Below are 27,968 nucleotides of genomic sequence, written 5' to 3'. Positions count from 1 at the left end.
TAGAAGTAGAATACCCTTGGGGGGTTCCATCCCCAGTACCACCAAAAAGAAAAAGATCACAACCTTCTCAATCTCAACCTAGCTAAGCTCAGCCCTAAAGAAGGATGAGAAAAAGATGGTGGGCAACTGGCAATCTCCTCTCAAACCAGAACAGACGACAGATGACTGCTGGGAAGGAAATAAAACAGAAGAGGAACAAGAATCCCCCCTTAAGTTCCTCCCTTTCCTATCTGCATAAACAGGGATTCCACCTGCCCTCTCTTCCTAACAGGCACCCGAGAGCACATATTTCTGCCTCGTCTTTCCAGAGCCCTTGGGAGAAGGAATTCATCCAATCGTGATTTCCCCCTTAGTCCACATCAAGAGTAAACCTGCCCATCGCCTGTTTCCCTCCACACTCTTAACTCTAACACCATGTGCTTTTTTCCAACCTAAAAGAACTTTGGTCTACTTTTTCTTTATCTGACTGAAAATCTCCTGTACCTGTTCTTCCCAGAGATGTGTCTGCCCACCTCCCACCCCCACGCACACACCTACCCCTCCTACTTTCCCTTGGGTCCTGGGAGGGGGCAGAGTTGCCATCTTCCCCTCCTCGTACCTCTTCAGTCCCATCAAGCCAAGCTCTGCGAAGGGACAGAACAGCTCGAGGCTCTGTCCAGCCCTGACCTGCTCTTGCCAGCTGGCAGCACTTCAGTGGCACACTACAAGGTTCCAGCCAGGCCCACACACATTTCTGCACTTGCCCCATCAGCACGGGGGCTGGGTCCTGATGAGCCGATGAGCTGCGCTTGCCTTTCTTTGTTCAAGCCCCCACCTGCCCGCCCTCGTGGGTCCCACCATCAGAACCTGTGCACCAGCAGCTCCCCACCCGGCTCCCGCTCCCTCCTCCTCAGTTCTTCCCGGTAACAGCAAGAGCAGAAGTTGTTTGTCTCAGGGTGTCCATAGAAGCTGCAGTTCGGTTGTTTGCATTTGGTCTGGGTGGTGGGGAGCCCCCGGGGGCCTCCAGCCCATCCATCTGGCTCGGGGGGCTCTCTGTAGCCGTTGCTATAGGAATCAGCCACGCGGAAGTGGGATGGTAACAATGTGCCCCTGTGAACTCCGTCCTTGGAGTGAGTGCCTGGCTCCAGAGAAGGGATGCTGTCCTGGTGTGGGTAGGGCCGCCCAGGAGGGCACTGTCTGGGGAAGGTGGCATACGGTGGCAGGCTCCCCCCACATGGGCCCCCTGCCAACTGCCTCCGGGGCTCCTGGCAGTGAACTCCACCCCCAGAAGGCCGAGGGATGGTAAAGCCCCCAGGGTAGCCAGTGGAGAAGGCCATTACCTTGGCCTCTGCTCGGGGGGCGGGCAGCTGTTCCTCCCCACCATCTGGCTCTGGCTTTTTGGCTGGAGGAGGACCACTCCCTACCCCTCCATTCATGATCTTCCTCTCTGCCTCCTTCTGCTTCTGCTCTGCCAGGAATCTCTCCTCTGCTTCCGAAAGGTAGCGCTGGATCATCTCCTCCTGATACTGGTGCCGGTGCCCCATCTTGAGGGTCCCAACAAAAATGAACCTGCCCTCCCCTTGCATGGCAGTCCTCATGATGCTCAGACTGTGCATCACCTCCTGGCTGTACTTGCTGCCTCCGTTACCAGCAGGCTCGGCCGCGGCCTTCTCACACACGGGCCCGTCCCCCGCTGCCTCGTCCTTGCCGCCCTTCCAGCTCTTCAGCGAGTTCTTCTTCTTCTTCTCCAGTGTCTCGGTGCCACCGCCTCCCCCCGAGCCCAGCACGCCCCCCGCAGGCTTGGAGCCCTTGCTATGCATCAGGCCTCCCATGTTCTTCTTGAGCTTGCTGCCCAAGGTTTTGCCAAAGCTGCCCAGTTTGTTGGCCACAGAGTCCGCTCTCTTCTTGTCCTTCTCCCGGTCTCGCTTGGACTTCTCCTTCCGCCTGCCGCCCTCCATGCTGGCAGAACTGCTGCCAACTGACTCCTTGTCTGACTCCCCGGACTCAGGAGTGGACCGGGGCTCATCTCCAGCGGAGGCTGTGGGGGACTCGGGCTGGGCCAGAGGAGCCTGGGAGAGACAGGAACGGCACTGACAGTTAGCCCGCCGGCCACGGCCTTAGCAAGTGACAAAGGTGGTACGTGCCCCTGAACTCCATCCTCAGTGACTGCTCGGAGGGCTGCTGTCATGGTGGGGAAAGGCAGCCAGGACACTGTCCTCTGGCTCCAGTCAGCTCTCTCATGGGCCAAGTCAAGATTATGGAATAGCTAGCTTCTATCTCCCCCACTGCAATTTGACTTCCTTCTACAACATACATTTTTTATTTTTATTTTTACGATACTGGGGGATTGAACCCAGGCCTTGCACATGTTAGGCAAGCACTCTACCACAGAGCTCCGCCCGAGCCAACTCCCTTCTATAATAGAGAAACAGCAAAACAAAGCCTGGCTGCTCTTTGGAGCAGTGAGTGACCACGTAACACAAGGCCTCCGGGCAAGGAGGGAAAGTATTTTAAAGATGCCAGAATGCCCTTCATTATAAATTTCTCTATCAAATTCTGTCAAATTTAGCCAGGCATGGCCTTCTCCCAGTACTTGGGAGGCTGAGACAGGAGGACTGCAGGTTCAAGGACAGCTTCAGCAACTTAGTGAGACTCTCAGCAACCTAGTGAGACCATTTCAAAACAAAAAAATAAATAAATAGGGCTGAGGGTGTAAGCTCAGGGGTAGAATGCCTCTGAGTTTAACCTCCAGTACCAAAAAAAGGACTGGGCTTTAGTGTGAGAAAGCAGAGGCTTCCTGGAGAGCCAGGCTAGAGCAGCACGGGGCCGAGGTGGGGACCTAATATCTCAAGGCAGGAAGAAGTGCTCTTTGGCACTTATCTGCCGCCTTCCAGTTGCTGCTGCCCCGCCCTCACAAGCTACCTACGGCTCGGAGCAAATTCACAGGTGAGCACCCTCACCTGCGTGTCGGGGGGCAGCGGGATCCACTTCACATTCATGTAGCTGTGCAGCAGGTGCAGCTTGACCTCCAGGGACAGAATCACACTGGGAAAAGAAGGGTCAGAAGCTCACTGTCATCTCTTAAAAGCCAAGCGATGTCGTACTGTTGTGAAGCGGGATGGCGAGGGCTAAGCAGGGCTCAGGACTCCAGTGTGGGCTGAACTACAGCTCCCCAGCTACTAAGTGGAATCGCCTCGGCACTTCGCATCACCCTCAGCACACCTGCCTTCTCGAAGCTCAGCAGGGGTTGCGGTGTTTGTCTGTCTGTTTTATGTGTGTGGTACTGGGAATTGAACCCAGGGGCATCTACCTCCGAGCTCCACTCCCAGCCCTATTATAATTTTTGTTATGAAACAGGATCTCACTAGGTTGCTAAGAGTCTTGCTACATTGCTGAGGCTGGCCTCGGACCTGCAATCCTCCTGTCTCAGCCTCTTAAGTACTGGGATTACAGGTATGTGCCACCATGCCCAGCTTGTAATGAGTCCTATGTTCTCATTGTGGACATTAAAATAGTGTTTGGAAAGGGTTTAGCAGAGTATCTAGAAAATAAGAAATACTAAAAAGTCATTATTATTGTTGTAAATATCATTTAGAGGATTTCAATAATTAGGTGAAGACTCATTTTTAAAAAGTCACAAACAAGCCAGGCGTGGTGGCACATGCTTGTAATTCCAGCATTTGGGAGGCTGAGACAGGAGGATCATGGTTTGCAGACAGCTTCAACTACTTAGTGAGGCCCTCTGCAACTAGTGAGACCCTGTTTCAAAATAAAGAATAAAAAAATAGGGCAAGGGGTGTAGCTCGGAGGTTGAATGCCCCGGGGTTCCATCCCCAGAACCACACACACACACACACACACACACACATACACACACACACACACACGCCACAAACATTGGATTTTAAAATCAAGCCCTCTCAACCAGTTCCCAAAGCTGCAGAGGCCCAAAGAAGGACGCGTTGGGTAAGTGCTCTCACGGCCACACGCCTCTCAGAGGGGAACTGCAGAGAGGCCGGGAAGCTACACAGGCCTGGGGAGACAGGCTGGGGTTTCGGCAGTGAGAGGAAATTTTTCTTGCTGACTAACTTCCAGAAAGATAAAAACCTGGAACAAACTATTTTGGTCAATTAAGACTCTTCTCACTTTGGCTGGGAATCTCTTGATTTGGGGAGTTCTGAGGTGTATCAGTGCAGGAACTCCTACTGTAGGAAAAGAACAAGCTGAGATCCCAGGACTTCCATCTCTTTACAGAAAGACAAAGCAGCTGCAAGATGATGCGAGAGTCCCAGTGCCCAACCGCCTTCCACCCTTCCATCTTCCCAGAGAAGCTGGAGCTGGGATGTGACTGTCTGGCCTTCAGCTAAGAAGAAATCCCCAGGATATGGCCACTGCAATGGGAGACCCAGCTGCAAAGCAGAGGGAAAGGCTGGGCCCGCCTCACCTGGCCAGTCGGACATCGTCACTGTCATCCTTGCCCCACTCCCAGCCCTTTCCCGGGTCCACAGCAAAGTGCAAGGGCAGCAGCTTGTGCTCTGAGTCCGTGAGCGGGATCACGGCTGGGGAGGAAACACATGCTGTCAAGCAGAGCCGGGGGAGAGGAAGGCCACGAACACGAGCTGACTGCACTGAAACCACACAAGGACTCCCTGTGCTCACTTCTCAACTCTGACACGGGAATGGCCACAGGCATGAAAAACAAATAGGTCAGGCCCCTGCCATGCAGCATTCGACTCGGCCGCCCAGCTCCACCTCCCACCAGGCACCTGTCAGGATGCTCTGCCAGTAACAGGTATTAAGGGAATGCAAAGTCACTGAGACACAACAACGGCAGTACTGTGACTTAGAACACCCCAGGGCCTCGATACAGAAGCCGCTCACCCCAGAGATAACACCCCCACCTCACACCCTTTCTTTCTTTATTTGAAAGTTCTAGTATATAACGCGGCTCAGTAATCGTGTAAGTGCACTGTCTGGGCTCGCGTGTCTCTTCATTCTTCCCTCCTACATTAGCTCCCACTTCCCGTTCTCAAGTGCAGATAACGCAGACCAGAAGACCCCAGAGACACAGACTGCAGCCGGCACCTTGATCCTTGGAATTCTCCTTCTGCTCCATGGACACAAGCGCAGAGAAGTGGGCCTGGTCGTAGGCGAGCACCAAAGGGGATCGGTGACACTGGCTGACGGGGACCTCCAAGGGCAAATAGATGCCCCCGAAGGGAATAGGGGCAAAGGCTACAAGAAACCATGAAGATTAGTACTAAAGCCGTGTTCTCCCCTGGTGAACAGTCTCCAGCCCACTCTGCCAACCAAACCCCTGTCCTTCATTCTAAACTATCTGGAGACTTTTTTTTTTTTTTTTTGAGGTATTGGGATGGAACCCAGAGGCATTCTACCTCTGAGCTACACCCCCAGCCCTAATTTTTTAGTCTTTTAAATTGTGAAACAGGGTCTCACTAAGTCATGAAGTGCCTTGCTAAGTAGCTGAGGCTGTCCTCAAACCACGATCCTCTGCTCTCCGCCTCCCGAATGCTGGGATTACAAGCGTGGCCACCACGCCTGGCAATGCTCTGGAGACTTCTGAGAGTCTCCATGGCCCCGTTGCTGCCCTCCTCCCAGGCCCTCACCCAAAGCTCTGCAAAAGCGGGGTGCTCGGGGCAGAGTGAGGGCTGGCGGCTGACTCACCTTCCCCTCCAGAGTCCCGCAGCATGGTGTCTGCCACGACCACTATGGGCCTCCTGAGCACGTGAGCAAGGACAAAGACATGGAGCTCCTCCAGACTCTCATACACAGGTTCCTCAGAGCTCTCCACCCTGGAGGGGAGGGCCAGGGAGAGGGGGAGACAAACGGAAGAGTCCTGAAAAGACCAGGTCTGAAGAGAGCAAAAACAAGGGTGGCCTTTCCTGTTTGCTGAGCCTAAAAGTTGCCATGATATGGCTGATTAGTTTATGCTACTATGGGTCCTTTAGCCATATACTATTTATTTACATTATTTTTTGGATACTGGGGATTGAACCCAGAGGCATTCTACCTCAGAGCTATACCCTCAGTCCTATTTTACTTTTATTCTGAAACTGGGTCTCACCAGGTTGATGAGTCTCACTACTTGCTGAAGCTGTCCTCGAACCTGTGATCCTCCTGTCTCAGCCTCCCAAGTACTGGGATTAGAGGTGTGTGCACCACCATACTCGGTGACCATGGCTAGTTCTACTTCCATATCATAGAGAAATCCGAGAAAAGGGACATGAAGTCTCTAAGGTTGTTAAGAATCTGGAGCTAATCTCTGCCTCTTAATAGTCACCCTGCTCAACAACCTCCCCAATTCTCTCTGTCCCTCCCTCCTTCCCTTCTTTCCTTTCTTTCTTCCCCTTCCTTCCTTCCTTTCTTCCCCTTCCTTCCTTCCTTCCTCACTCCCTCCTTTCCCTCCTCCCTCCCTCCCTTTCTTCCCCTTCCTTCCTTCCTCCCCCTTTCCTTTCCTGTCCTGTCCTTTCCTTGGAGTGAAGCCCAGGGCATTCTGCCTCTGAGCTATATGGGCATGTGGCCACCAGCCTGGACTCCCAATTCTCTTTATCCAGTAGCCCAGTTCCCAGCAGCATCGCTTCCCCGTGGGCTTACCCACCACATGTTAATGCATCATGTCTCACAAAAGAAAACCCCCAAGTTCCTCGTACATAAAGAACTGTCTCACCATCTACCCAGCAGCTTAGTCACAAATCTGTGAGATCTTTACTGCTCTTTATCTCTCGGCTTCGCCTAATTGCCTGGCTTGATCAGTTCCATCTCCTACGTGTCTCCTGTGCCTGTGCCTCTGGCCCACCTCTGGTCCGCCCGTTCACACCTGCGGCCCGTGCCTGGATTGCTAGTACAACTTTCCTCAGTCTCACTCCTCCTCCACCATCCACTCAGGTATCAGCATGTTCAAACATACAAATTTGATCTTGTTATTCTCATACTTAAATTTACCCCAGCCATCACCCCACCACCCAAAACAATGTTATTCTTAACTGGGTGCTTGTTACAAACTTGAGTTTGGGGCCTTACCATATCATGTCAACCCAAGTAAACTTTCTTGGGGTAGAGGTACAGAAATTTACATTTTAAATAATTTTCCCAGATTACTCTTATAGATAATAAGGTTTGGAAAGATTATAATTTTTAAGTTTCTATTATAAAAATTTTCAAAAATTTAAACGTACTCAATACCAGAGAGAATATCAGGGGTTAGTGCAGCTCAGTGGTAGAGCACATACTTAGCATGCTTGAGGCCTGGGATCAATCCCAACACCAAAGGGTGGGGGATTACACTAAACTCTCATGTATCCATCACGCAGCTTCAAAAATCATAAACATATGGCTAATTCCAATCCATCCACAGATCAATCTATCTACAGATCAATCTATTTCCTTATCCCTTCCCACTCTACTAAATTATTTTAAAGCAAAACTGGGCATTATCTCAACCATATATCTAGATATACATATATGGACATTATTTCAAATATATATATATATATATATATATATATATATATAGCATGTGTGTGTGTTTCTATTTCGGGGGGATACTGGGGATTAAACAGAGGGACATTCTACCTTCGAGATACATCCCCACTTTTTTTTTTTTTTTTTTTTTTGCGGTACTGGAATGATGGAACCCAGGGGGATTCTACTTCCAAGCTACACCCCCAGCCCTATTTTTTATTCTTTATTTTTCGAAACAGGGTCTCACTGAGTTGCAAAGGGCCTCACTAAGTAGCTGAGGCTGACCACAATCCACGATTCTCCAGTCTCTGCCTCCTGAATGCTGGGATTACAAGCGTGTGCCACCACACCCAGCTACCAATTTTTTATTTTTTATTTTGAAACAGGGTATCATTAAGCTGTGGAGGGCCTTACTAAGTAGCTTAGGCTGGCCACAAACCTGTGATCCTCCTGTCTCAGCCTCCCAAGTACTGGGATTACAAACGTGTACCACTATATCTGGCTTTCAGTTTGTATTTCTAAATATTAACATTTTTTTAAATTGAATCCAGTGGCATTCTACCTTTAAACTATATTTCCAGCCCTTTTATAAGTAATTAATTATTAATTAATTAATTAATTTTTGTGGTACTGGGGATTGAACCCAGGGGCATTCCACCTCCAAGCTATACCTCCAGCCCTATTTTTTATTCTTTGGTTTCTTTGTTTGTTTGTGGTACTGAGGATAGAATACAGGGGCCTTCTACCTCTGGGCTACACTCCCAGACCTATTTTATACTTTATTTAGAAACAAGATCTCACTAAATTGCTGAGAGCTTCACTCAGTAGCTGAGCCTGGCTTCAAACCTGTGCAATCCTCCTGTCTCAGCCTCCCAAGTGCTGGGATTACAAGTGTGTGCCACCACGCATGGCTTATTCTTTAATTTGAAACAGAATCTCAATAAGTTATGGAGAGGCTCATTAAGTAGCTAAGGCTGGCCATGAACCTGTGATCTTCCTGTCTCAGCCTCCCAAGTACTGGGATTACAAGCATGCACCAGCACACTGGGCTAAAATTTTTCATTTTTAAATTGCTGAAGCTGGCCTTGAACTTGAGATCCTCCTGTCTTAGCCTCCCAAGTACTTGAACCTGAGATCCTCTGGTCTTAGGCCTCCCAAGCACTGGGACTACAGCCATACACCACCATGGCCAGCTCAATAACATTAATAACACACTTAAAAAGTTTATCAGTAGCCACGTGTGGTGGTGCACACTTGTAATCCCCGCATTTGGGAGGCTGAGACAGGAGGATTGCAGTTTGTGGCTAGCCTCAGCTACTTAGTGAGGCCTTTTGCAACTCAGTGAGACCCTGTTTCAAAATAAAGAATGAAAAATAGGAGCCGGACATGGTGGCGCACGCTTGTAATCCCAGCATTTGGGAGGCTGAGACTGGAGGATCGCAGTTCGTGGACAGCCTCAGCTACTTAGTGAGGCCCTCTGCAACTCAGTGAGACCCGGTTTCAAAATAAAGAATAAAAAAAAGGGGGGGGGGCAGGGGGTATAGCTCAGAGGTCGAATGCCCCTGGGTTCCATCCCCAAATACACACACACACACACACACACACACACACACACACAAAAAAAAAAAAAAAAAAAAAAAAATAGGGCTGAGCATGTGGGCACGGTGGCACATGCTTGTAATCTCAGCATTCGGGAGGCTGAGACAAGAGGATCGCAGTTCGTTGACAGCCTCAGCTACTTAGTGAGGCCCTTTTCAACTCAGTGAGACCTTGTTTCAAAATAAAGAATAAAAAATAGGGCTGAGGCCGGGCGTGGTGGCGCACGCTTGTAATCCCCACGCTTGGGAGGCAGAGACAGGAGGATCACGCTGGCTTATGAGACCCTGTTTCCAAATAAAAATGTAAAAATAGGTCTGGGAGTGTAGCCCGGAGGTAGAAGGGCTTCCTGGAACCCCAGTACCACCAAAAAAAAAAAAAAAAAAAAAAAAAAAAATAGGGCTGAGAAGCTAGGCATGGGGGTACAAGCCTGTAATCCCAGTACCTGGGAGGCTGAGATAGGAGGATCACAGGTTTGAGGTCCACTACAGCAACAAGCAAGATTCTCAGCAACCTAAATGAGACCCTGTTTAAAAAATAAAAAGGGCTGGGATATAGTTCGGAGATAGAATATCCCTGGGTTCAATCCCAATCTCTCTCTCCCTCTCTGTCTGTCTCTCTCTGTCTCTCCTCTCTCTCTCACACACACACTCAACAGTAACCAAACATGTAGACACTGTTCCCATTTCCCACATCTTACAGATGTCCACACATTCAGACTGGTTGATGTTTCTTAAGTGTCTTTTAACCTATAGGTTCCCTGTCCCTTTATATTCTCCTTGTGGTTTAGTGAACATAACGAGTCATCTGTCCTGCAGTTTCCAAAGTCTAGATGGGCTACAGCTCTACTTCCATAAGATGGTACAAAAGGGTGGATCGCCCAGCCTCACCTAGCATCTTACCCACACGTCCTGTCGTGACCAGTGTTCCTAGGAAGCACTGTGCCGTTACAAACTCCTACGCCTTGCCATGGCCCCTCTTTCCTTCTAACATCCTCTTGGCCCAGAGCTCTCTAGACAATGGGCTGAGGGAGATGCCACAGTGTGGACTCCAGAAAGATTATTCCTGCTCCCTCGAAGCCGCACTCACCCACCACCGTTGGCTCCGTTGGCTCCCAGGTGCATTCGGGGTTCGCTGGAGGCGAGCTTGATCAGCTCGTTCCACTCCTTCTGCCACTCGTCCTCGGTGTACACCAGCCCTGACTGCGAAAGACATGCAGGGGACAGAGCGATCAGAGGCGACACTCATGCAACTCACTCACCCCTGCCTCACGCTGTTCTGATAATATACTGCAAATCAAATCTCTGCTCCCTTTCATAGTCAAGACCCATACATGTCTTTCTCACATTTTATCTTTTTGTTAACTCCACGCAATCTGGCTGCTTCTGTTCTGCATCCCACTTCACTTGATTCTGCAAAGGACAGCAATGACCTTCAAGTGCCAATCCAGTGGCCTCAGGTTCTGGTCTTCTAGCTGTCATGTGGTTATCTTTCCCTTTGAACATTCTCCTCTGGCTGTCACACCACTACTTTCTCCTCATTCTCTGAACTCTCTCTACTTCCCCCAAGATCGAGGCTCGCTTCCCTCTGGACGATCTCTGTGACGGTCATGATCTCACCACTACCATCCATGCTCTGACTCTAAACTCCCCCTCCCTGGCCCAGCCTTCTGCATCTCAATGTTCAACACAAGAGAACTGCAGGTTAGAGGACAGCCTCAGCAATTTAGCAAGATCCTTAGCAACCTAGTAAGACCCTTTTTCAAAAAAAATAATAAAATTGGGCCAGGGGTGTAGCTTGGAGGAAGAACGTCCTTGGGTTCAATCCCCAGTACCAAAACAACCAACCAACAAAAAGGTTACACTGCCTTTTAGACATAACTCAGACTCCACAGAAAGCCCGCCTCCTGGCCCCTGCCCACTTCTCTGGTCTCATCGGTCCCTGAGTGCGCAGTGGTTCCTGACGTGCACCATATTGTTCTACACCTCTGAACTCGTCTTCATTGTACCTTCTATCTGGAGCAACCCACTCCCGATCCACCTTGTGACATCTCCTTTCAGGACCAAACTCAAGTATCATTCCTCAGTGAAGTCTCTCCTAGATCCCCTGTAGATTAAACACTCCTTCCTTCGTGCTCTCCTTCACCAACTGCTATAAAAAATTCCACCACAGAAGTCATACTTGTGTCAGATTTTATTACAATTGTGTATTTTCAAGCTGAGTGTGGTAGCGCACACTTGTAATCCCAGTACATGGAAGGCTGAGACAGGAGGATCGCAGGTTCATGGCCAGCTCAGCAACTTGTGAGGCCCTCCACAACTTAGTGAGGCGTTTCAAAATAAGGAATAAAAAAACAAGACTGGGGGTGTAGCTCAAAGGTAGAATTCTTCTGGGTTCAATCCCTGTATCTCACACGCACACACACAAAAGACATGTATTTACAGGTACATCTCCTACTATTGTTCTTGAAGCCAGGACCATGCTTATGACCAATGCCTATTATGTGATAAGTAATCAATAAAACATGCTAAGTGAAATTATATACATATCATTTCAAAAAAAAATATATATATATAAATGTATGTTCTAGGAATTGGACCCAGGGGCATTCTACCTATGAGCTACATCTCCAACCCTTTTATTATTTGCTTTGAAAGAATGTCTCAAGTAGGGTATAGTGTTGCACACTTGTAATCCCAGCATTCAGGAGGCGGAGACAGGAGGGTTGCTGTTCGTGAACAACCTCAGCAGGCCCTTCGCAACTCAGTAAGACCCTGTTTCAGAAATGAAAGAGTCAAAAATAGGGCTGGGGGTGTAGCTTGGAGGTACAATGTCCCTGGGTTCTGTCCCCAATACCACAAAAAAAAAAAAAAAATGTCTCAAGAGGTTGCTGGAGCTGGTCTCAAATCTGTGGTACTCCTATCTTAACCTATCAGGTATTGATTTACAGGTGTGTGCCATATGCCCAGCTGAAATTACAATTTTTACTAAAGTAGAGTGTTGAGTGGTACAAAAAATTTTAAGATATCATATTGGCTTTAGGATGTATATGATTTATTTTATTTTGGTGGTACTGGGGGTGGAACCCAGGGGCTTTTCTACCCCCGGGCTATACTCCCAGACCTATTTTATACTTTGGAAACAGGGTCTCACTAAGTTGCTGAGAGCCTAAGTAGCTGAGGCTGGCTTTGAACCTGTGCTATCCTCCTATCTCAGGCTCCCAAATGCTGGGATTACAAGGCTGTGCCACCACGCCCGGCATATGATGATTTAAGAGACAAATCTACCTTATTAATTTTTTTGGTACTGGGGTTCCTGGAAGCCCTTCTACCTCCGGGCTACACTCCCAGACCTATTTTTACATTTTTATTTGGAAACAGGGTCTCCTAAGCCAGCGCGCGCGGCTGGCTTCGAACCTGCGCGATCCTCCTGTCTCTGCCTCCCAAGTGCAGGGATTACAAGCATGCGCCACCACGCCCGGCTTACCTTATTAATTTTATTTGGCTTACATTAGTATTGAAATGAATTTATAGTCAGGCATGGTGGCACTCTACACTGACAGTGTAGAGAGAATCACACTGGAAATATGAGGAGCACCAGGGACAAATTTAATGGAAATTAAAGAACTATGACTAACATATTTTAATAATTAAAAAGAGACAACACTATTTTTTTTTTTTTTTTTTTTGGTGGTACTGGGGTTCCTGGAAACCCTTCTATCTCCAGGTTACACTCCCAGACCTATTTTATATTTTATTTGGAAACAGGGTCTCTTAAGCCAGCGAGGCTGGCTTTGAACCTACATGATCCTCCTGTCTCCACCTCCTAAGCACGGGGATTACAAGCGTGCGCCACCACGCCTGGCTGAGACAACACTATTTTCAATTTTTAAAATGCTGCCACTAATTTCATTTGAATTAAAAAATAGAGCCGGGCATGGTTTATTGGGAGGCTGAGACAGGAAGATTAAAAGTTTGATGTCTGACTCAGCAACTTAGTGAGGCCCTCAGAAACTTAGCAAGACCCTGTTTCAAAATAAAAAATAAAATAAGACATAAAAAATAAGCCGGGCGTGGTGATGCACGCTTGTAATCCCAGTATCCAGGAGGCTGAGACAGGAGGATCGTGGTTTGCGGACAGTCTCAGCTACTGAGTGAGGCCCTCTGCAACTTAATGAGACCCATTTTAAAATAAAGAATAAAAAATAGGGCAGGGGTGTAGCTCAGAGGTCGAATGCTCCTGGGTTCAATCCTCAGACCCGCAAAAAAATTAATAATAATAAATAAAAAATAAAAAATAAAAAATAAATTTTCAATACCCAGTACCAAAAAATAATAGTAGTAATAACTTTAAAAAGCACACAAGTAAGCCGGGCATGGTGGCGCATGCTTATAATCCCCGCACTTGGGAGGCAGAGACAGGAGGATCGCGCAGGTTCGAAGGCAGCCACGTGCACTGGCTTAGGAGACCCTGTTTCCAAATAAAAATGTAAAAATAGGTCTGGGAGTGTAGCCTGGAGGTAGAAGGGCTTCCAGGAACCCCAGTACCACAAAAAAAAAAAAAAAAAAAAAAAAAGCGCACAAGTAACACATAGGAGCAGGAGGGCCTAACTGATACACATACTTAGGAGGAATGATTTGAATCTATTTCTGATTCTTGTTTAAATACACAACCACTAGGTGGCACACATATCTAGCCTAATCACTTAAGAAAACATTAAGCTTTACCATCAATTTTTGGGGGTACTAGAGATTGAATACCCAGAGGCATTCTACCTCCAAGATATACTCCCAGCATAACTTTTATTTCTTATTTGGAAACAGGGTCTGACTGGCTTTGAACCTGCTATCCTCTTGTCTCTGCCTCCTAAGTACTGGGATTACAAGCATGCGCCACCACGCCCAGCTTTTATACCACCAATTTTAACACAAAACAAGGTGGCCTGGCAAATCAAAACTAATTTAATTTGTTTTTTGGTGCTAGGAAGCTAAAAGAAGCTCCTCGGTTTATCACCCACGCCCCTTTCCCATCCCCACCTCCCAGCCATGCGAGTCTAAGCTAAGGCAGTAGTAGAGGCCACACATCTTGCCCTGTGCTGAGACAAAAAGTAAAAGAACCGCTCCCTTACTAGCCACCTCTCTCTATATATATATTTCTGCTGAGGGGAGGTGGCAGACCTAGGGTAGAACTTGGGTATTTCTGGGCCTCCTGGTTAAATACCAACGTAACAGAATCCTTTAAAACAGTAACTGTGAGCAAGCACATCTACCTGACTCTGGCTCTCATTCCCACTTTCTACCTGGCACGCTCTGGTTTAACCTTCTTCTTGTCCCAGGTGCAGTCAAATCTAAAGTTTTGAATTCTAAATTCTGGGCTGGCTCGAGTTCAGGGAAAGACAGCTTTCCGCAAGATCCAGCCCGGGTTTTGGCAGTAATAAAGTATGTCACTCATGTGGCCTCGCTCCTATGGATTTGTCTCTAGGGCAAATTGGCTGATCAAGAACAGGATTCTGATCTCAGCATCGCCCTACTTTTAACAACTGGATGCTCTGTTTTTGAGAAAGATGCATAATACATTCTTATGTATGTTAAATCATTAGGATGTAACATTCTAAATAACTAAGAAAACTCTTAGTTCTATACTGTTGCATTACAATAGAACAATAACAGGAGAAAAGAAGACAGATGAAGAAAAAGGAAAGCTTCTGACATGATATTCCCATATTCAACCCCAGAAATATTGTTAATATTCCCATATTCAACCCAGTTAAAACATGGCAGCGTAAAGCACCCCTGAGTTCAATCCAGGTACCACGAAAACAAACAAACAACAACAACAAAAAAGGCCAAAAATAGATGTACATGAAGAGCAGGGGATATAAACATAAAAGACAAAGAGAAGCAGGGGGCCAGGTATGGTGGCGCACGCTTGTAATCCCAGGATTTAGGAGGCTGAAACAGGAGGATCTCAGGTCTGAGGCCAGCCTCAGCTACTTAGTGAGGCCCTCCACAACTTAGTGAGACACTGTTTCAAAGTAAAGAATAAAAACAGGGTAGGGGGTGTAGCTCAGAGGTAGAATGCCCCTGGGTTCCATCCCCAGTACTATAGAAAAAAAAAATTTTTTTAAAGAGAACCAGGGGCAAGGGGGAGGCCTATTATTTTATGTGAATGTATTTTATTATTAAAGGAAAGGAATTAGCCAATATTTTTGTAAAGAGCCAGATAATAAATATTTTAGACTCTGCAGGCCATGTCCCTACTCTGCTGTTGGAAGAAGAAAGCATTTACATTGGTAAACAGGCAAATGGCAGGGCTGTGTTTCAATAACTTTTTTTTTTTTTTTTTTTTTTTTTTACAAAAACAGCTCTCCAAGCCCTTGTCGTGAGGATGAAATGTACAAATCATCCCTGACTACTCTCCCATATAAGAGTAGCCCCCACATGTTCCAAATCACTGGGCAGTAATAATGAACTCGATTGAACAACTGTGCTTCTAAAATACCTCACCAATCCAAAACTGGGTATGCGAAAATCAGCTGTTATATACATCCAGAAAAATTTAACCATTTTATTTCTATTAGTACTGAAAACATCAGTCCTTAAAATTAACATAACCTTATTACAAGAAAAAAGCCGGGCACGGTGGTGCACACTTGTAATCCCAGCATTCGGGAGACTGAGACCTGAGGATCGCGGTTCGCAGACAGCCTCAGCTACTTAGTGAGACCCTCTACAACTTAGTGAGACCCTGTTTCAAAATAAAGAATAAAAAATACGGCAGGGAGTATAGTTCGGAGGTTCCATCCCCAGACCCGCAATAAATAAATAAATAAATAAATAAATAAATAAATAAATGTAAAAAGACTAAAAAAATAGGGCTGGGGGTGTAACTCAGAGGTACAGTGCCCCTGGGTTCCATTTCTAGTACTGCCAAAAAAGAGAAAAAGGAAAAAGAAAAAAAACTCCTATGAAATTACCATTTCTCGCCGGACGTGGTGGCGCACGCTTGTAATCCCCGCGCTTGGGAGGCAGAGACAGGAGGATCGCGCAGGTTCGAAGCCAGCCACGCGTGCTGGCTTAGGAGACCCTGTTTCCAAATAAAAATGTAAAAATAGGTCTGGGAGTGTAGCCCGGAGGTAGAAGGGCTTCCAGGAACCCCAGTACCACCACCAAAAAAAAAAAAAAAAAAAAAAGAAAAAAGAAATTACCATTTCTCATTTTGCAAAATGCTGCCAGGAAAGGCTGCTGGGGGCCTATCAGGTGAAAAGTGCAATGTTAGAAATCTCTCTTAGCCGGGCGTGGTGGCGCACGCTTGTAATCCCAGCATTTGGGAGGCTGAGACCAGAGGATCGCGGTTCGTAGACAGCCTCAGCTACTTAGTGAGGCCTCTGCAACTCAGTGAGACCCTGTTTCAAAATAAATAATAAAAAAAATTGGGCAGGGGGTGTAGCTCGGAGGGCAAATGCTTCCATCCAGACCCGCAAAAACAAAAACAAACAAACAAACAAAACCCTCTCTTTAGGGCTCAGCTTCCCCACGGCAGTTCTCTGAGTGTGTCAGAAGGCACTTACTGTCACTATGACACCATCTGCGTTTCCTCTAAGTTGCAGGATCTTAAGGGAAATCGCCCTGATCTTTAAGCACCTGGAGAGACTCTCTGCTGGTCAGCACTGAGTAACTTTGGGGAACACGCATTGCCATCCGAGCTCTCCTACCTCTTTGTTCTGCTGTGTCTGCTGCCACCTCCAGCGCCTTTTCAACGCTTCCTTCTCAACTCCCTTCTCCATTAGCGCATACAAGGATTTCCTCAGCATCAAGTCCCGATCATGGAAACCCCACATCCCTGTGGCAAAAAAGCACGGTGTCAGAAACCCTGCCTCGATTCAACTCCATCTATCGGTTGTGGCTGTTTCGTTTGGTTGGCGGGGAGTTACACAAGCTGGGTACGTGCTCCACCAGGAGCCACACACCCTCAACTCCTCGCTTACCACAATAAATCCTGCATGAAGAAAGTCAGGCTGAAGCTGAGGCTTAACAAAACTCTGGCTGGGATTTAGGAAAGAAGTACTCAACCAGGAAAATATGTAAATACTTATTCTGGAAGTTCAGAGATTTTGAGAACTTGAAACTGAAGGAAGTAATACATCCCCCAAACTCCTCATGGAAGCCCTCACTCCTAAGCAAATCTTACAAACTAAACACAGAGTAGCAGCAGATAACACTTGTCTGGCACACAGCATCTGACATTAAAGCCTGAGGTATGGTTCGAAAATGGGGGCCTTTTTTAAAGCTAAGGGCTAATAATATACTGAGTAAATACACTTAATAATTTAAAGTTAAATGTCACAAAAAAAATGCTGAAAATATTTTCTTTCTTTCTTTCTTTTTTTTTTTTTTTTTTGGTGGTACTGCAGATGGAACCCAGGGGCCTTCTACCTCCAGGCTACACTCCCAGATCTATTTTATATTTTATTTGGAAACAAGGGTCTCTGAAGCCAGCTGAGGCTGGCTTCGAACCTGTGCGATCCTCCTGTCTCAGCCTCCCAAGCGTGGGGATTACAAGCGTGTACCACCACGCCTGGCCTGAAAATACATATTTTAACACACCAAAATAACTATTAAGTAGGACTTTGGGTATACACACACACACACACACACACACACACACACACCCTCTCTCTCTCGGTGAATTATCACTTCTGGCTAGGACCAAGTTGGCTGGATAGAGTCCTATACATGAGATGTGATTCAGTTTCTTCCCTGCAGAGGGGAATGGAGGGCTGTTTCTAAGACTCACCAAGCGAGGCCGCGTGCAGGAGGCAGTTCCCATCTCCAGTAGTTGCCAAAGGAAGCAGCCTCTGGCAGGTGGGGTCCACACTGACCCACCAATTCAAACGCCCTGCAGAAATACGGCGTGAAAGAAAAGGAGAAGAGCAGATGAGCCTCCCCTAGGAAGACTGCCCAGAGCAAAACCTTCACGCTCTCACTCCACATTGTCTACACGCAGATTTCATCAGCTGGAATGTGGAGAGCACCACCGGTGAGATCAGTGAGTCCGAAGCAGGGCAATTTTGTCCCAAGGAGACAACAGGCAGTGTCTGGAGATGTGTCTGCTTGCCACAGCTGGTGGGGCCACTCTAGCATCTAGTGGGCAGAGGCCAGAGTTGCTTCTAAATACAATGCACAAGGCAGCTTGGGATTGAAGAATTACCTGGCCCAGAATGTCAATAGTGCCAAGGATGACAATGCTGGCTATCTGGCCTTTACTCCAGTTAGGAGACCGGTTAATACTCTAGCAACGGGGCCTAGCATGAACCCATCATCAGCAAAACAAAAACAACCCAAGGCACGGATGCTGTGTCGTCTGTGTATAGAAGTCACTGTCTGACATGTACATGGTGTGACTTTAAATACAGAAGCAGCGAGCCAAAGTATATAAAACACTCGAGAGAATGCGTCCCAATTCTGTATAGTCAATCATCCAACAACTGCCTACCCAGTATTTACACGAGGAAAATATTTTATATTTAAAAATAAACATTGCCGGGCGTGGTGGCGCACGCTTGTAATCCCCGCGCTTGGGAGGCGTAGACAGGAGGATCGCGCAGGTTCGAAGCCAGCCGCGCTGGCGTAAGAGACCCTGTTTCAAAAATATAAAATAGGTCTGGGAGCGTAGCCCGGAGGAAGAAGGGCTTCCAGGAACCCCAGTACCACCAAAAAATAAAAAAATAAATAAAAATAAACATTTACTAATAAGCTTTATTTGGAAGTTTTCTTCAACTACTAAAAAGTCTAAAGAAAAAGTGACCCTAATTTCACTAGTCCAGACAATTTACTAATTAAAAAAATAATAGATGCAGCCAAGCGTGGTGGTATACACTTGTAATCCCAGTACTTGGGAGGCTGAGACAGAAGGATTGCAGATTCACAGCCAGCCTCAGCAACTGTGAGGCCCTCTGAAACTTAGTGAGATCCTGTTTCAAAATAAAGAATAAAAAATAGGGCTGGGGATGCAGCTCTGAGGTAGAATGCCCCGGAGTTCAATCCCCAGTACCTAAAAAAAAAAAAAAAAAAAAAAAAAAAAAAAAGATGCATATGGTTAATATAGATGGCTACAAAATAAAAAATAAATGTTTCCTTTTAGTGCCCCCACCTAACCACCTCCAGTCTTTTTCCCATGGAAATTTCTTAACACCTAACCTTTTCCCAGAACTCCCAGCTGCCTCAATCTCTAATATTAACAATTTTATTAACTTAAGACAAATACAGCTGTGAAGGTAAATAAGCTGGGGGGTCATGAATAGATGTGACTTTCGGTGTACCATCTACACACTGGCCCTCTATTCTCCAGAGCCAACTGTAATCTGTTGCGCTCTTTCACATGCTGATTTGCAGGTACTGATTCCTAGGGCTTTTATATGACTATCTGGTTTTCTTTCTATCAAATGGAACATTTTCAGAGCAAGTGTCTAGTCTGTATCCTTTCTCTAACTTCAAAAGGCACCGAGCTCAACACGTTTATTTATGCTCATCTGATTGCAATCAGAGCACACACTTGGGCTGGCAGCCCTGACCAAGGCCGCCCTTCCGCGTGGCTGCGCAGAGGTGCAGGCGGGGAAGAACGCTGGAGAGGACATGCTCACTGACCTGCCTGTTCCAAAGCAACCAGCATGGACTGTTCAATGAGGTCTCTCTCTATGAAGCTGCGGAAGTCTTCGCTGTACACAGTGAGATCTGGAAGCTGGAAGGCACAGATGGGCATTTCCAGGGGGTGCTCACTGCTCCCCCCACCCCCACCATTGGAGGAGACATGGGATCGGGCCAGGGAAACAATGCTGGAGCTGGCGTGGGAGATGCCCCTAGACAGGCGTTTTTCTGCAATGAGAAAGGGAATCACCTTAGAACATACCGGACCCGCTCATAGAACTCGCCACCGATGCGATGATGGGCTACCTCTTAACAGGTTTCCAGTCTACCCAGCTACTGACCTTCCTGGCCCTTTATCTCAAGCCAAATGCAACTGGAGAAACACAGAGAGGTGTTTTGTGGGCACTTGCACTACAGCCAAATATACACTCCTCTTTCTACCCTTATTTGGACTTTGCCTGACCTTCCTCTTCTTATTACTCGGGCTTCCACTTCCATTTCCCAACATGTGAGGGGCCCATTCACTGAGCAACTGATCACTGCTTGGTGGGAGTAAGAGGGAGTAGAAAAATGGGCTTCATTAGGCTAGATTTAGTCCAATAATCTTTCTGATGATTCTCAGGATCTTGAAAACTGTAGAAAGAATTTCCATTCTAGATAAGAAAGTTAACAGGAAATCTTACAATATACAGAAAGTTTCTTCCTTCCCTCAATAACATCTATTTATATTATTAACTATAACTTTTTTTGTGTGGTACTTGGGATTGAACCCAGGGCATTCTACCTTCAAGCTACACATTCCAGACCAATTTTTTTTTTTTTTTTTTTTTGGTGGTACTGGGGTTCCTGGAAACCCTTCTACCTCCGGGCTGTACTACCAGACCTATTACATATATATAATTTACTTATTTATTTATTTATTTATTTTAAATTTGGAAACAAGGTCTCTTGCTGGCTTCGAACCTGAGCGATTCTGTCTCCGCCTCCCAAGTGCGGGGATTACAAGCGTGCGCCACCACGCCCAGCTGACCAATTTTTTTAATATTTTGTTTTGAAACAGGGTCTCACTAGGTTGCTGAGTCTCACGACTTGCTGAGGCTATCCTTGAACCTGCAACTCTTGTCTCGGCCTCCCTAGTACTAGGATTACAGGCATGTGCCACCACACCTAGCCACAGCTTTTCTTAATGTTCATATCTGTCAGAAACTTATAGCAATGGTCAAGTCCTAATATGCTACAGAGGAAATAGTAATGCAGACAGTGGCCTAAATCATTTCACTTGTTTTGAACACAAGACATTTGCAGTTCCCTGGCCCAGATGCCACGGTGAGCATAACTTGCTCAGTGTGGTATCACGGTTCATTTGCACGGCTTGAGTTAGGTAATGATCATCTCAAGGGGACAAGAGCTCTATGTTGAGCAGACATTCCCAATCCGATATTTGCCAGAGATGATGCACAAAATAAATCAAGAGTTATCTGAAGTTTGCTTTGTTCTCTTTTTCTGGCACCCAGGGGCATTTTACCACTAAGCCTTATCCCTAACCCTTTTTATTTTTTTATTCTGACACAGGGTCTCCCTAAGTTGCCAAGGCTGGCCTTGAACTTGGGATCCTCCTAACAGCCTCCCGAATAGCTGGAATAAACAGACACCAGCTCTGAGGTACTTTACAGTGACGTTATCTGCGATCCTCCTGTCTGACTCCCAAGTGCTACTATTATAGGAATGCACCACACCTGGCTAGCTAGTGATGTTATTTTAAAACATTTTATAGATATTTTAAAAGCACCACGTGCCTCCCTATGTTAAGAAATTGAAATATTATTAAAGGGTATAAAATTATTTTACAAAGATGTTTTCCTCACAATCAAAATTCCTGGTTCCTTCACCAAAAGGCAACCTTATCTCTCTAGAAATTCTCATTTAAAAGCTGTGTAGCTTTTAAAATCATCTTTTAAAAATACAAATAGGAGCATGCTACATACATTATACCACGTTACCTTCCTAAATAGATTTTAGAGATTTCTCTAAAACACAGCAAGTTCTACTTAATTCTCTCTAATGACTGCAGAATATTCTGCACTATGAATGATTGCAGTATACTTAAGCTTTCTTTACTAACAGGCATTAACCACTGTTTTTAACTGGGCGTGGTGGTACATGCTTATAATCCCAGTACTTGGGAGGCTGAGACAGGAGGATCGCATGTTGGAGGGCAGCCTCAGCAAGTAGTGAGACGTTCATCAACTTAGCAAAACCCTGTTTCAAAATAAAAACAATAGAGCTGGGAGTATAGCTCAGAGGTAGAATGCCCCTATGTTCAATCTCCTATGTTCAATCTTTAGTAACTAACACACACACACACACACACACACACACACACACACACACTCTCTCTCTCTCTCTCTCTCTCTCTCTCTCTCTCTCCATATATATATATATATATATATATATATATATATATATATATAATTTTGTTGTTATTTGTTTTTGTGCTGAGAATTGAACCCAGGGGCGAATTACTTTTTTTTTTTTTTTGGTGGCACTATAGGGACTGAACCCAGGGACATTCTACCTACAAGCTACTCCTCAGCCTTATTTTATTTTTATTTTCAAATAAAGTCTCACTAGGTTGATGAAAGTCTCACTATTTGTTGAGGCTGTCTTTAAATCTGTGATTCTCCTGTCTTAGCCTCCCAAGTACTGGGATTACCACCATACGCCACTATACCCAATTTATTTTCTATTTTAACTAGATCTCACTGAGCTGCTGAGGGCCTCGAATCTGTGAACCTCCTGTCTCAGTCTCCCGTGTACTGGGATTACAGGCATGTGCCACCATACCTGGCAATTACATATAGTTTCCAAGCTTTAAATAAAATAATCACACTGCTAATGTGTGTTTATGTATTTATTTATTTAGAGGTATGCAGAGATATATACAAACATACATACACTCTCACACACATATATACATATGTGATCAATTTCTAGAAATGAAATTGAGTTAAGAAGTATAAGTGCATTTTTAGGTTTTGACTGATATTAGTATATATTAACAAATTACTCTACAAAGAAGTAGATGGTAGTGGACCCTTTTTTTTTTTTTTTTTGGTGGTTCTGGGGGTGGAACCCCGGGGCTTTTCTACCTCCAGGCTATACGCCCAGACCTATTTTTTTATACTTTATTTGGAAACAGGGTCTCACTAAGTTACTGAGAGCCTCAGTAAGTAACTGAGTCTGGCTTTGAACCGGTGCGATCCTCTTGTCTCAGCCTCCCAAGCGAGGGGATTACAAGCGTGCACCACCACGCCCGGCTGGTAGACTCTTTTAATTCTCCCTTTTAATGTGTTGTCAGAGCCATGTGACTGTTATCCTCCTTCCTCTCTTTTCCACAGACTCTGAAGAAGGCCTTTAGACAGTACAGGGCGCTGGCCCTAGGCAGACAGCTGCCACCACCATGTGGGTTTGGCTGGGGCAAGCGGAAGGAATGAAAGGTCTCTGAAGGATCGCGAGACTCTGACCTGCTCCTGACACACACCCGGGTCGGCCCAGTACCTTGAACGACGTCATCCTGCCGCTGGAGGATGGGCCGCGGGGGGCCAGTGGACTCTCTCTCAGGACACCCCTTCTCGGGGGTCTTGGAGCCACTGCTCCCTTCGCTGAAGGCTGGGGGCAGGTTCCCAGCATGGACCTGACGCAGCTGCTCAAAATCACTGAGGGCAGCACTCACGTCCCAATTCTTTCCTGTCAGGAGACAAAACAGAACTATACTCTCAGAGTAGAAACTGGGGAAAGATCCAGAGAAACTGCTCTAAACATCCTACCAAAACTAGTAAATCTAGTTGCATACTTAAATCATTTTTCTTTCCTTACCCTGCGCGTGTATATGCGTACTGGGGGTTGAACCCAGCCACTCTATTTCCAAACTACACCCCAGTCCTTTTTATTTTTTGTTTTGAAACAGGGTCTTGCCAAGTTGCTGAGAGTCTAACTACATTGCTGAGGCTGGCCTCAAACCTGCTATTCTCCTGCCTCAGCCTCCCAAAAGTACCAGCATGCAACACCATGGCCAACTTCAAAGGTCACATTCTTAAAAGGCCTAGCCTGACTGCCCAATTAAGAAATGTGCCTCATCTCTCCGTTACCATTTCCCATAGTGAGCCAGGTTTATTGACTGTCTCTCCCATTATAACATGAGGGTAGGGCTTTAGTTTAGTTTATGCATCTAGAACAGTATCTGGCATGTAGTAGGCACTCAATAAATACTTGTTGAAAAAAATGGAGAACTTTCTCTGAATCAGTTAGTGAATGAACGGCATGCCTTGAGCACTAGATGTGTAGGCCAACTCTCCACAAAATGTCTTCAAATCAGGACCTTCCAACACTAAACATGTCCACAAGAATGTCTGTCGTCGCCCCTTCCCAGACGTGCACCCCTACCCCCTCCTCCAATCAGTAACAGCATCACAATCCCTCCAGACCCACAAACCTCGGGCTTTTTCAGCTCTACCTATTCCACAGATTCCACTTTCTCTTCCTTCACCGGCCAGTCAGTCCTCAGAGTATTTGTATCCCCCAAAGAACTCTCAAATCCATTCCTATGTGTCCATGTTTACTGCCACGGATGCAATTTAGGTCCTCAATGCAATGGAGGTCCTCATAATCTTCACCACATCTTTCCCCTTTCCAGATGGAAACTCTAATGGGTTCCTCTGCACCTAATCTTTCCCCTTTCTGATTTGATTTTTTATACTAAATTCAGAGTCAACTTTTTGTTTGTTTGGTTTTGGTGATACTGGAGACTGAACTCAAGGGTATTCTAACTCGGAACTAAACCTCCAGGCCTATTTTATCTTTTATTTTAAAACAGGGTCACACACATTGTCCTTGAACCTGCAACACTCCTGCCTCAGCCTCCCAAGTACTAGGATTACAGGCATGCGCCACTGCACCCAGCTCAGAGTAAACTTTTACAGGAAAAAGCAACAGATGGAAAGAGACAAAAAGAAAATGAAGATCAGATCCTTTGATTTTCCTTCTAAATTATATATCAAATACATCTACCTCCCCCTCCCACCCCTTGCTACCAGCATGGGACCATTACTCACCTGAATGGTGAGAAGCAACATTCTTAACTGGTTTTATCAGTGGCAACTTCCAATCCATTCCATACTTACCACCAATACACTATTAAAATCTCAAATTCTCAAACAGGAAGACCACAAGTTTGAAACCAGCATGCAGTAACTTAGCGAAACCCTGTTTCAAAATAAAAAGGGCTGCGGTATGGCTCTGAGGCAGAATGCCTCTGGGTTCAATCCCAGTTCCAAAAAGTACCCCCAAATAACTGTGTCACTCCTCTGATTAAAACTTTATGAATACGGTTTAAGTTCCCTGCCATGGTGCCCCACTCAGCTTCCAGCCCGCCTTGCCGGCTTCCTACTCTGCTCTCCCCACCACTCTCCCCACCCTGCTCACCACTAGTGTCTGCACCATGGCACACTCTCTCTCACCTTAGGCCCCTGTGTAAGCTACTTATCCTGCACAAGCACCCTCCTCTACCTCCTTCTGTCTACTACACCTACTTGTCCTTCAGGGCTCAGCACAAATGTCACTTCCTCAAAGGCTCCCCTGCAGTCTGGAGCTAAAGCTAAATCAGGTTTCTCTCTCCACGCTCACAGCACCCTCAACGTTTCCTTCAGGCGTGCTTATGTGCGCACAGTCACGTGCAAGCAATCATTTGTAACCTAACTCTCAAGAGTCAGCTCTGACACCAAACTGCCCAGGTTCAAATCCTACTTAACCTTGCTGAACCTCAGTGTTAAGTTATAACAAGATGTTTAACAAGATAAAAAATATATCTCAAGTACTCTGCACATCTTGAATACTCACAGGTATCTGATACGTGTTACAGGAGGAGTGGGGAATGGTCAAGGATGACTTTGAGTCTTTTGAGCTGAATCTTAAAGGACGAGAATAATGGAGGAAAGGATACTACACATGTAGGAAACGGCCTGCTGGCCGGGCGTGGTGGCGCACACTTGTAATCCCCGCGCTCGGGAGGCGGAGACAGGGGGATCGCACAGGTTCCAAGCCAGCCTCAGCTACTGAGTGAGGCTCTCTGCAACTTAGTGAGACCCTGTTTCTAAATAAAGGATAAAAAAAATTAGGGCTGGGAGTACAGCCCGGAGGTAGAAAGGCTCTAGGTTCCACCCCCAGTACCACACAACACAAAAAAAGTAAACGGCTACTGTGCTCGGGCAGAGGTGGGAAGTCAAGCCTGGCCGAGCGCAGGCAGTGTGGGGAAAGTTGCAGGAACTGAAAATGCAAGCAAAGGCAAAGCTGCACTGACTTAGTAAGCTGGGACGTAAACCCTGATCTATACTTCCAGGCTGTAACACCCTGCTAGTGACTGGCAATCTAAAAAATGACCTGTGCATGCTAACAACTCGCCCATGTCCACTGGCCCGCCTCCTGGTGCCATTATATGCTCTCATCATCTAAAGCATCTATTAATTATGACTCCAAACCAAGAATCCTATGGATGGGATTCTAATCCTTCAGGGCCTCAAAAACAAGAATATTCAAACCTATAGCATACACAGATATAAATAAGCAAAAGTAGCAAAATTAAAACAGTAATTCACTCAACAGAGAATTACCCATATAAGACTTGGGAGGCTGAGACAGGAGGATCACAGGTTCAAAGCCAGTCTCAGCAACTTAGTGAGACCCTGCTTCAAAATAAAAAATAATATAGGGCTGGAGGTATGGCTCAGAGATAGAATGGCCCTGGGTTTAATCCCTAGTACCAAACAACAACAACAACAACAACAACAACAACAACAAATAAGAAAACCCTGAGCCAGGCATGGTGGCACATGCTTATAATCCTAGCATTTGGGAGGCTGAGATAGGAGAATTGCAGGTTCGCAGCCAACCTCAGCTACTTAGGCCCTTTGCAACTCACTAAGGTTTCAGACCCTGTTTCAAAATAAAGAATAAAAAATAGGGCTGGGATAATAGCTCAGAGGTAGAATGCCCCTGAATTCCATGTCCCTGAATGCCATTCCCCAGTACCACACACACACACACTAAAAAAAAAAAAAAACCAAAAAACCACACACACACACACACAGAAAACCCTGAATGACACAAATATAAAAATTCAAACAGTCCTTTATATATAAAGAAGTCGTACAGATCTAGAATTATGTTTTTAGTGAATATAAATTTTCTTTATTTTTTGCGGTACTGGAGATGAACCCATTCTACCTCTGAGCTACACCTCTAGCCCTATTTTTTATTCTTTATTTAAAACAGGGTCTCACTGAGTTGCAAAGGATCTCACTCAGTAGCCGAGGCTGTCCTCAAACCAAGATCCTCCTGTCTCAGCCTCCCAAATGCTGGGATTACAAGTGTGTGCCACCACGCCCGGCTTATTCTTTATTTTGAAACAGGTCTCACTAAATTGCAGAGGGCCTCACTAAGTAACTGAGGCTAGCTGTGAATCTGCGATTTTCCTGTCTCAGCCTCCCAAGCCTTAGGATTACAAGTATGCACCACCATACCTGGCTAAAGGACTAATATAAAATTTCACTTGCATTACCTGAATATAAACTGACTGTGGACAGCCGGGCATGGTGGTGCATGCTTGTAATCCCCGCGCTTGGGAGGCTGAGACAGGAGGATCGCACGGGTTCGAAGCCAGCCTCAGCTACTTAGTGAGGCTCTCAGCAACTTAGTGAGACCCTGTTTCCAAATAAAATAGAATACAGATCTGAGAGTATAGCCCAGAGGTAGAAAGCCTCTGGGTTCCACCCCCAGTATCACAAAATAAATAAATAAATAAATAAATAATAAGCTGACTGTGGACAAAGTTGTCCCAATAAGTACAAGGTGAATAGGGAATTTTGAATTTTAAAATTTTGGTGGGTCAAATGCAAAGTAGATCATTAGAAGTAACTTAAGTGGGAAGCCTGCCATATACAAAATATGAAAGCTGATCACCTTAATACTGCAAATTATCCTAACAATAACATCACATTTTAATTTTTTTCCCTCACTTTTTGTCCCCTGTCCTAACTCACACTACCACACCATGAATCCTTACCTTCCAGGAGATCACGGGCCAGCCCTGGCTCTGCTCCTGTGGAACGGACAAAATCCGACAGGACAGCATCCATGTCCAGGGTCATGTGATCATCAAGTACTTTCAGGCAGCTGGATGTGGGTAGGACATAGATCAAAATTCAGGTCTCC

General features: G+C 46.1%; 1 protein-coding gene across 1 annotated transcript; it reads right to left on the bottom strand.

Moving 5' to 3' along the window:
- Nucleotides 1-839: 839 nt before the first annotated feature.
- OTUD7B (OTU deubiquitinase 7B) lies at nucleotides 840-27,968 on the bottom strand (the record flags this gene model as incomplete). The annotated part of the gene is made up of 11 exons (XM_080692906.1): nucleotides 27,820-27,968; nucleotides 23,262-23,450; nucleotides 19,704-19,931; nucleotides 17,854-17,955; nucleotides 16,772-16,899; nucleotides 10,147-10,259; nucleotides 5,665-5,792; nucleotides 5,065-5,214; nucleotides 4,424-4,538; nucleotides 2,940-3,024; nucleotides 840-2,048 (listed from the first exon to the last, which is right to left on the bottom strand). The coding sequence occupies exons 1-11, from the start codon at nucleotides 27,902-27,904 to the stop codon at nucleotides 840-842; spliced, it is 2,532 nt and encodes an 843-aa protein (XP_080549032.1). The 5' UTR covers nucleotides 27,905-27,968.

The sequence above is a fragment of the Muscardinus avellanarius genome (assembly GCF_963383645.1).
Source record: "Muscardinus avellanarius genome assembly, chromosome: 3".
Classification (NCBI taxonomy): domain Eukaryota; kingdom Metazoa; phylum Chordata; class Mammalia; order Rodentia; family Gliridae; genus Muscardinus; species Muscardinus avellanarius.
The sequence above is the reverse complement of the archived record's forward strand: the minus strand, read 5'-3'. Positions and strand labels throughout refer to the sequence as shown.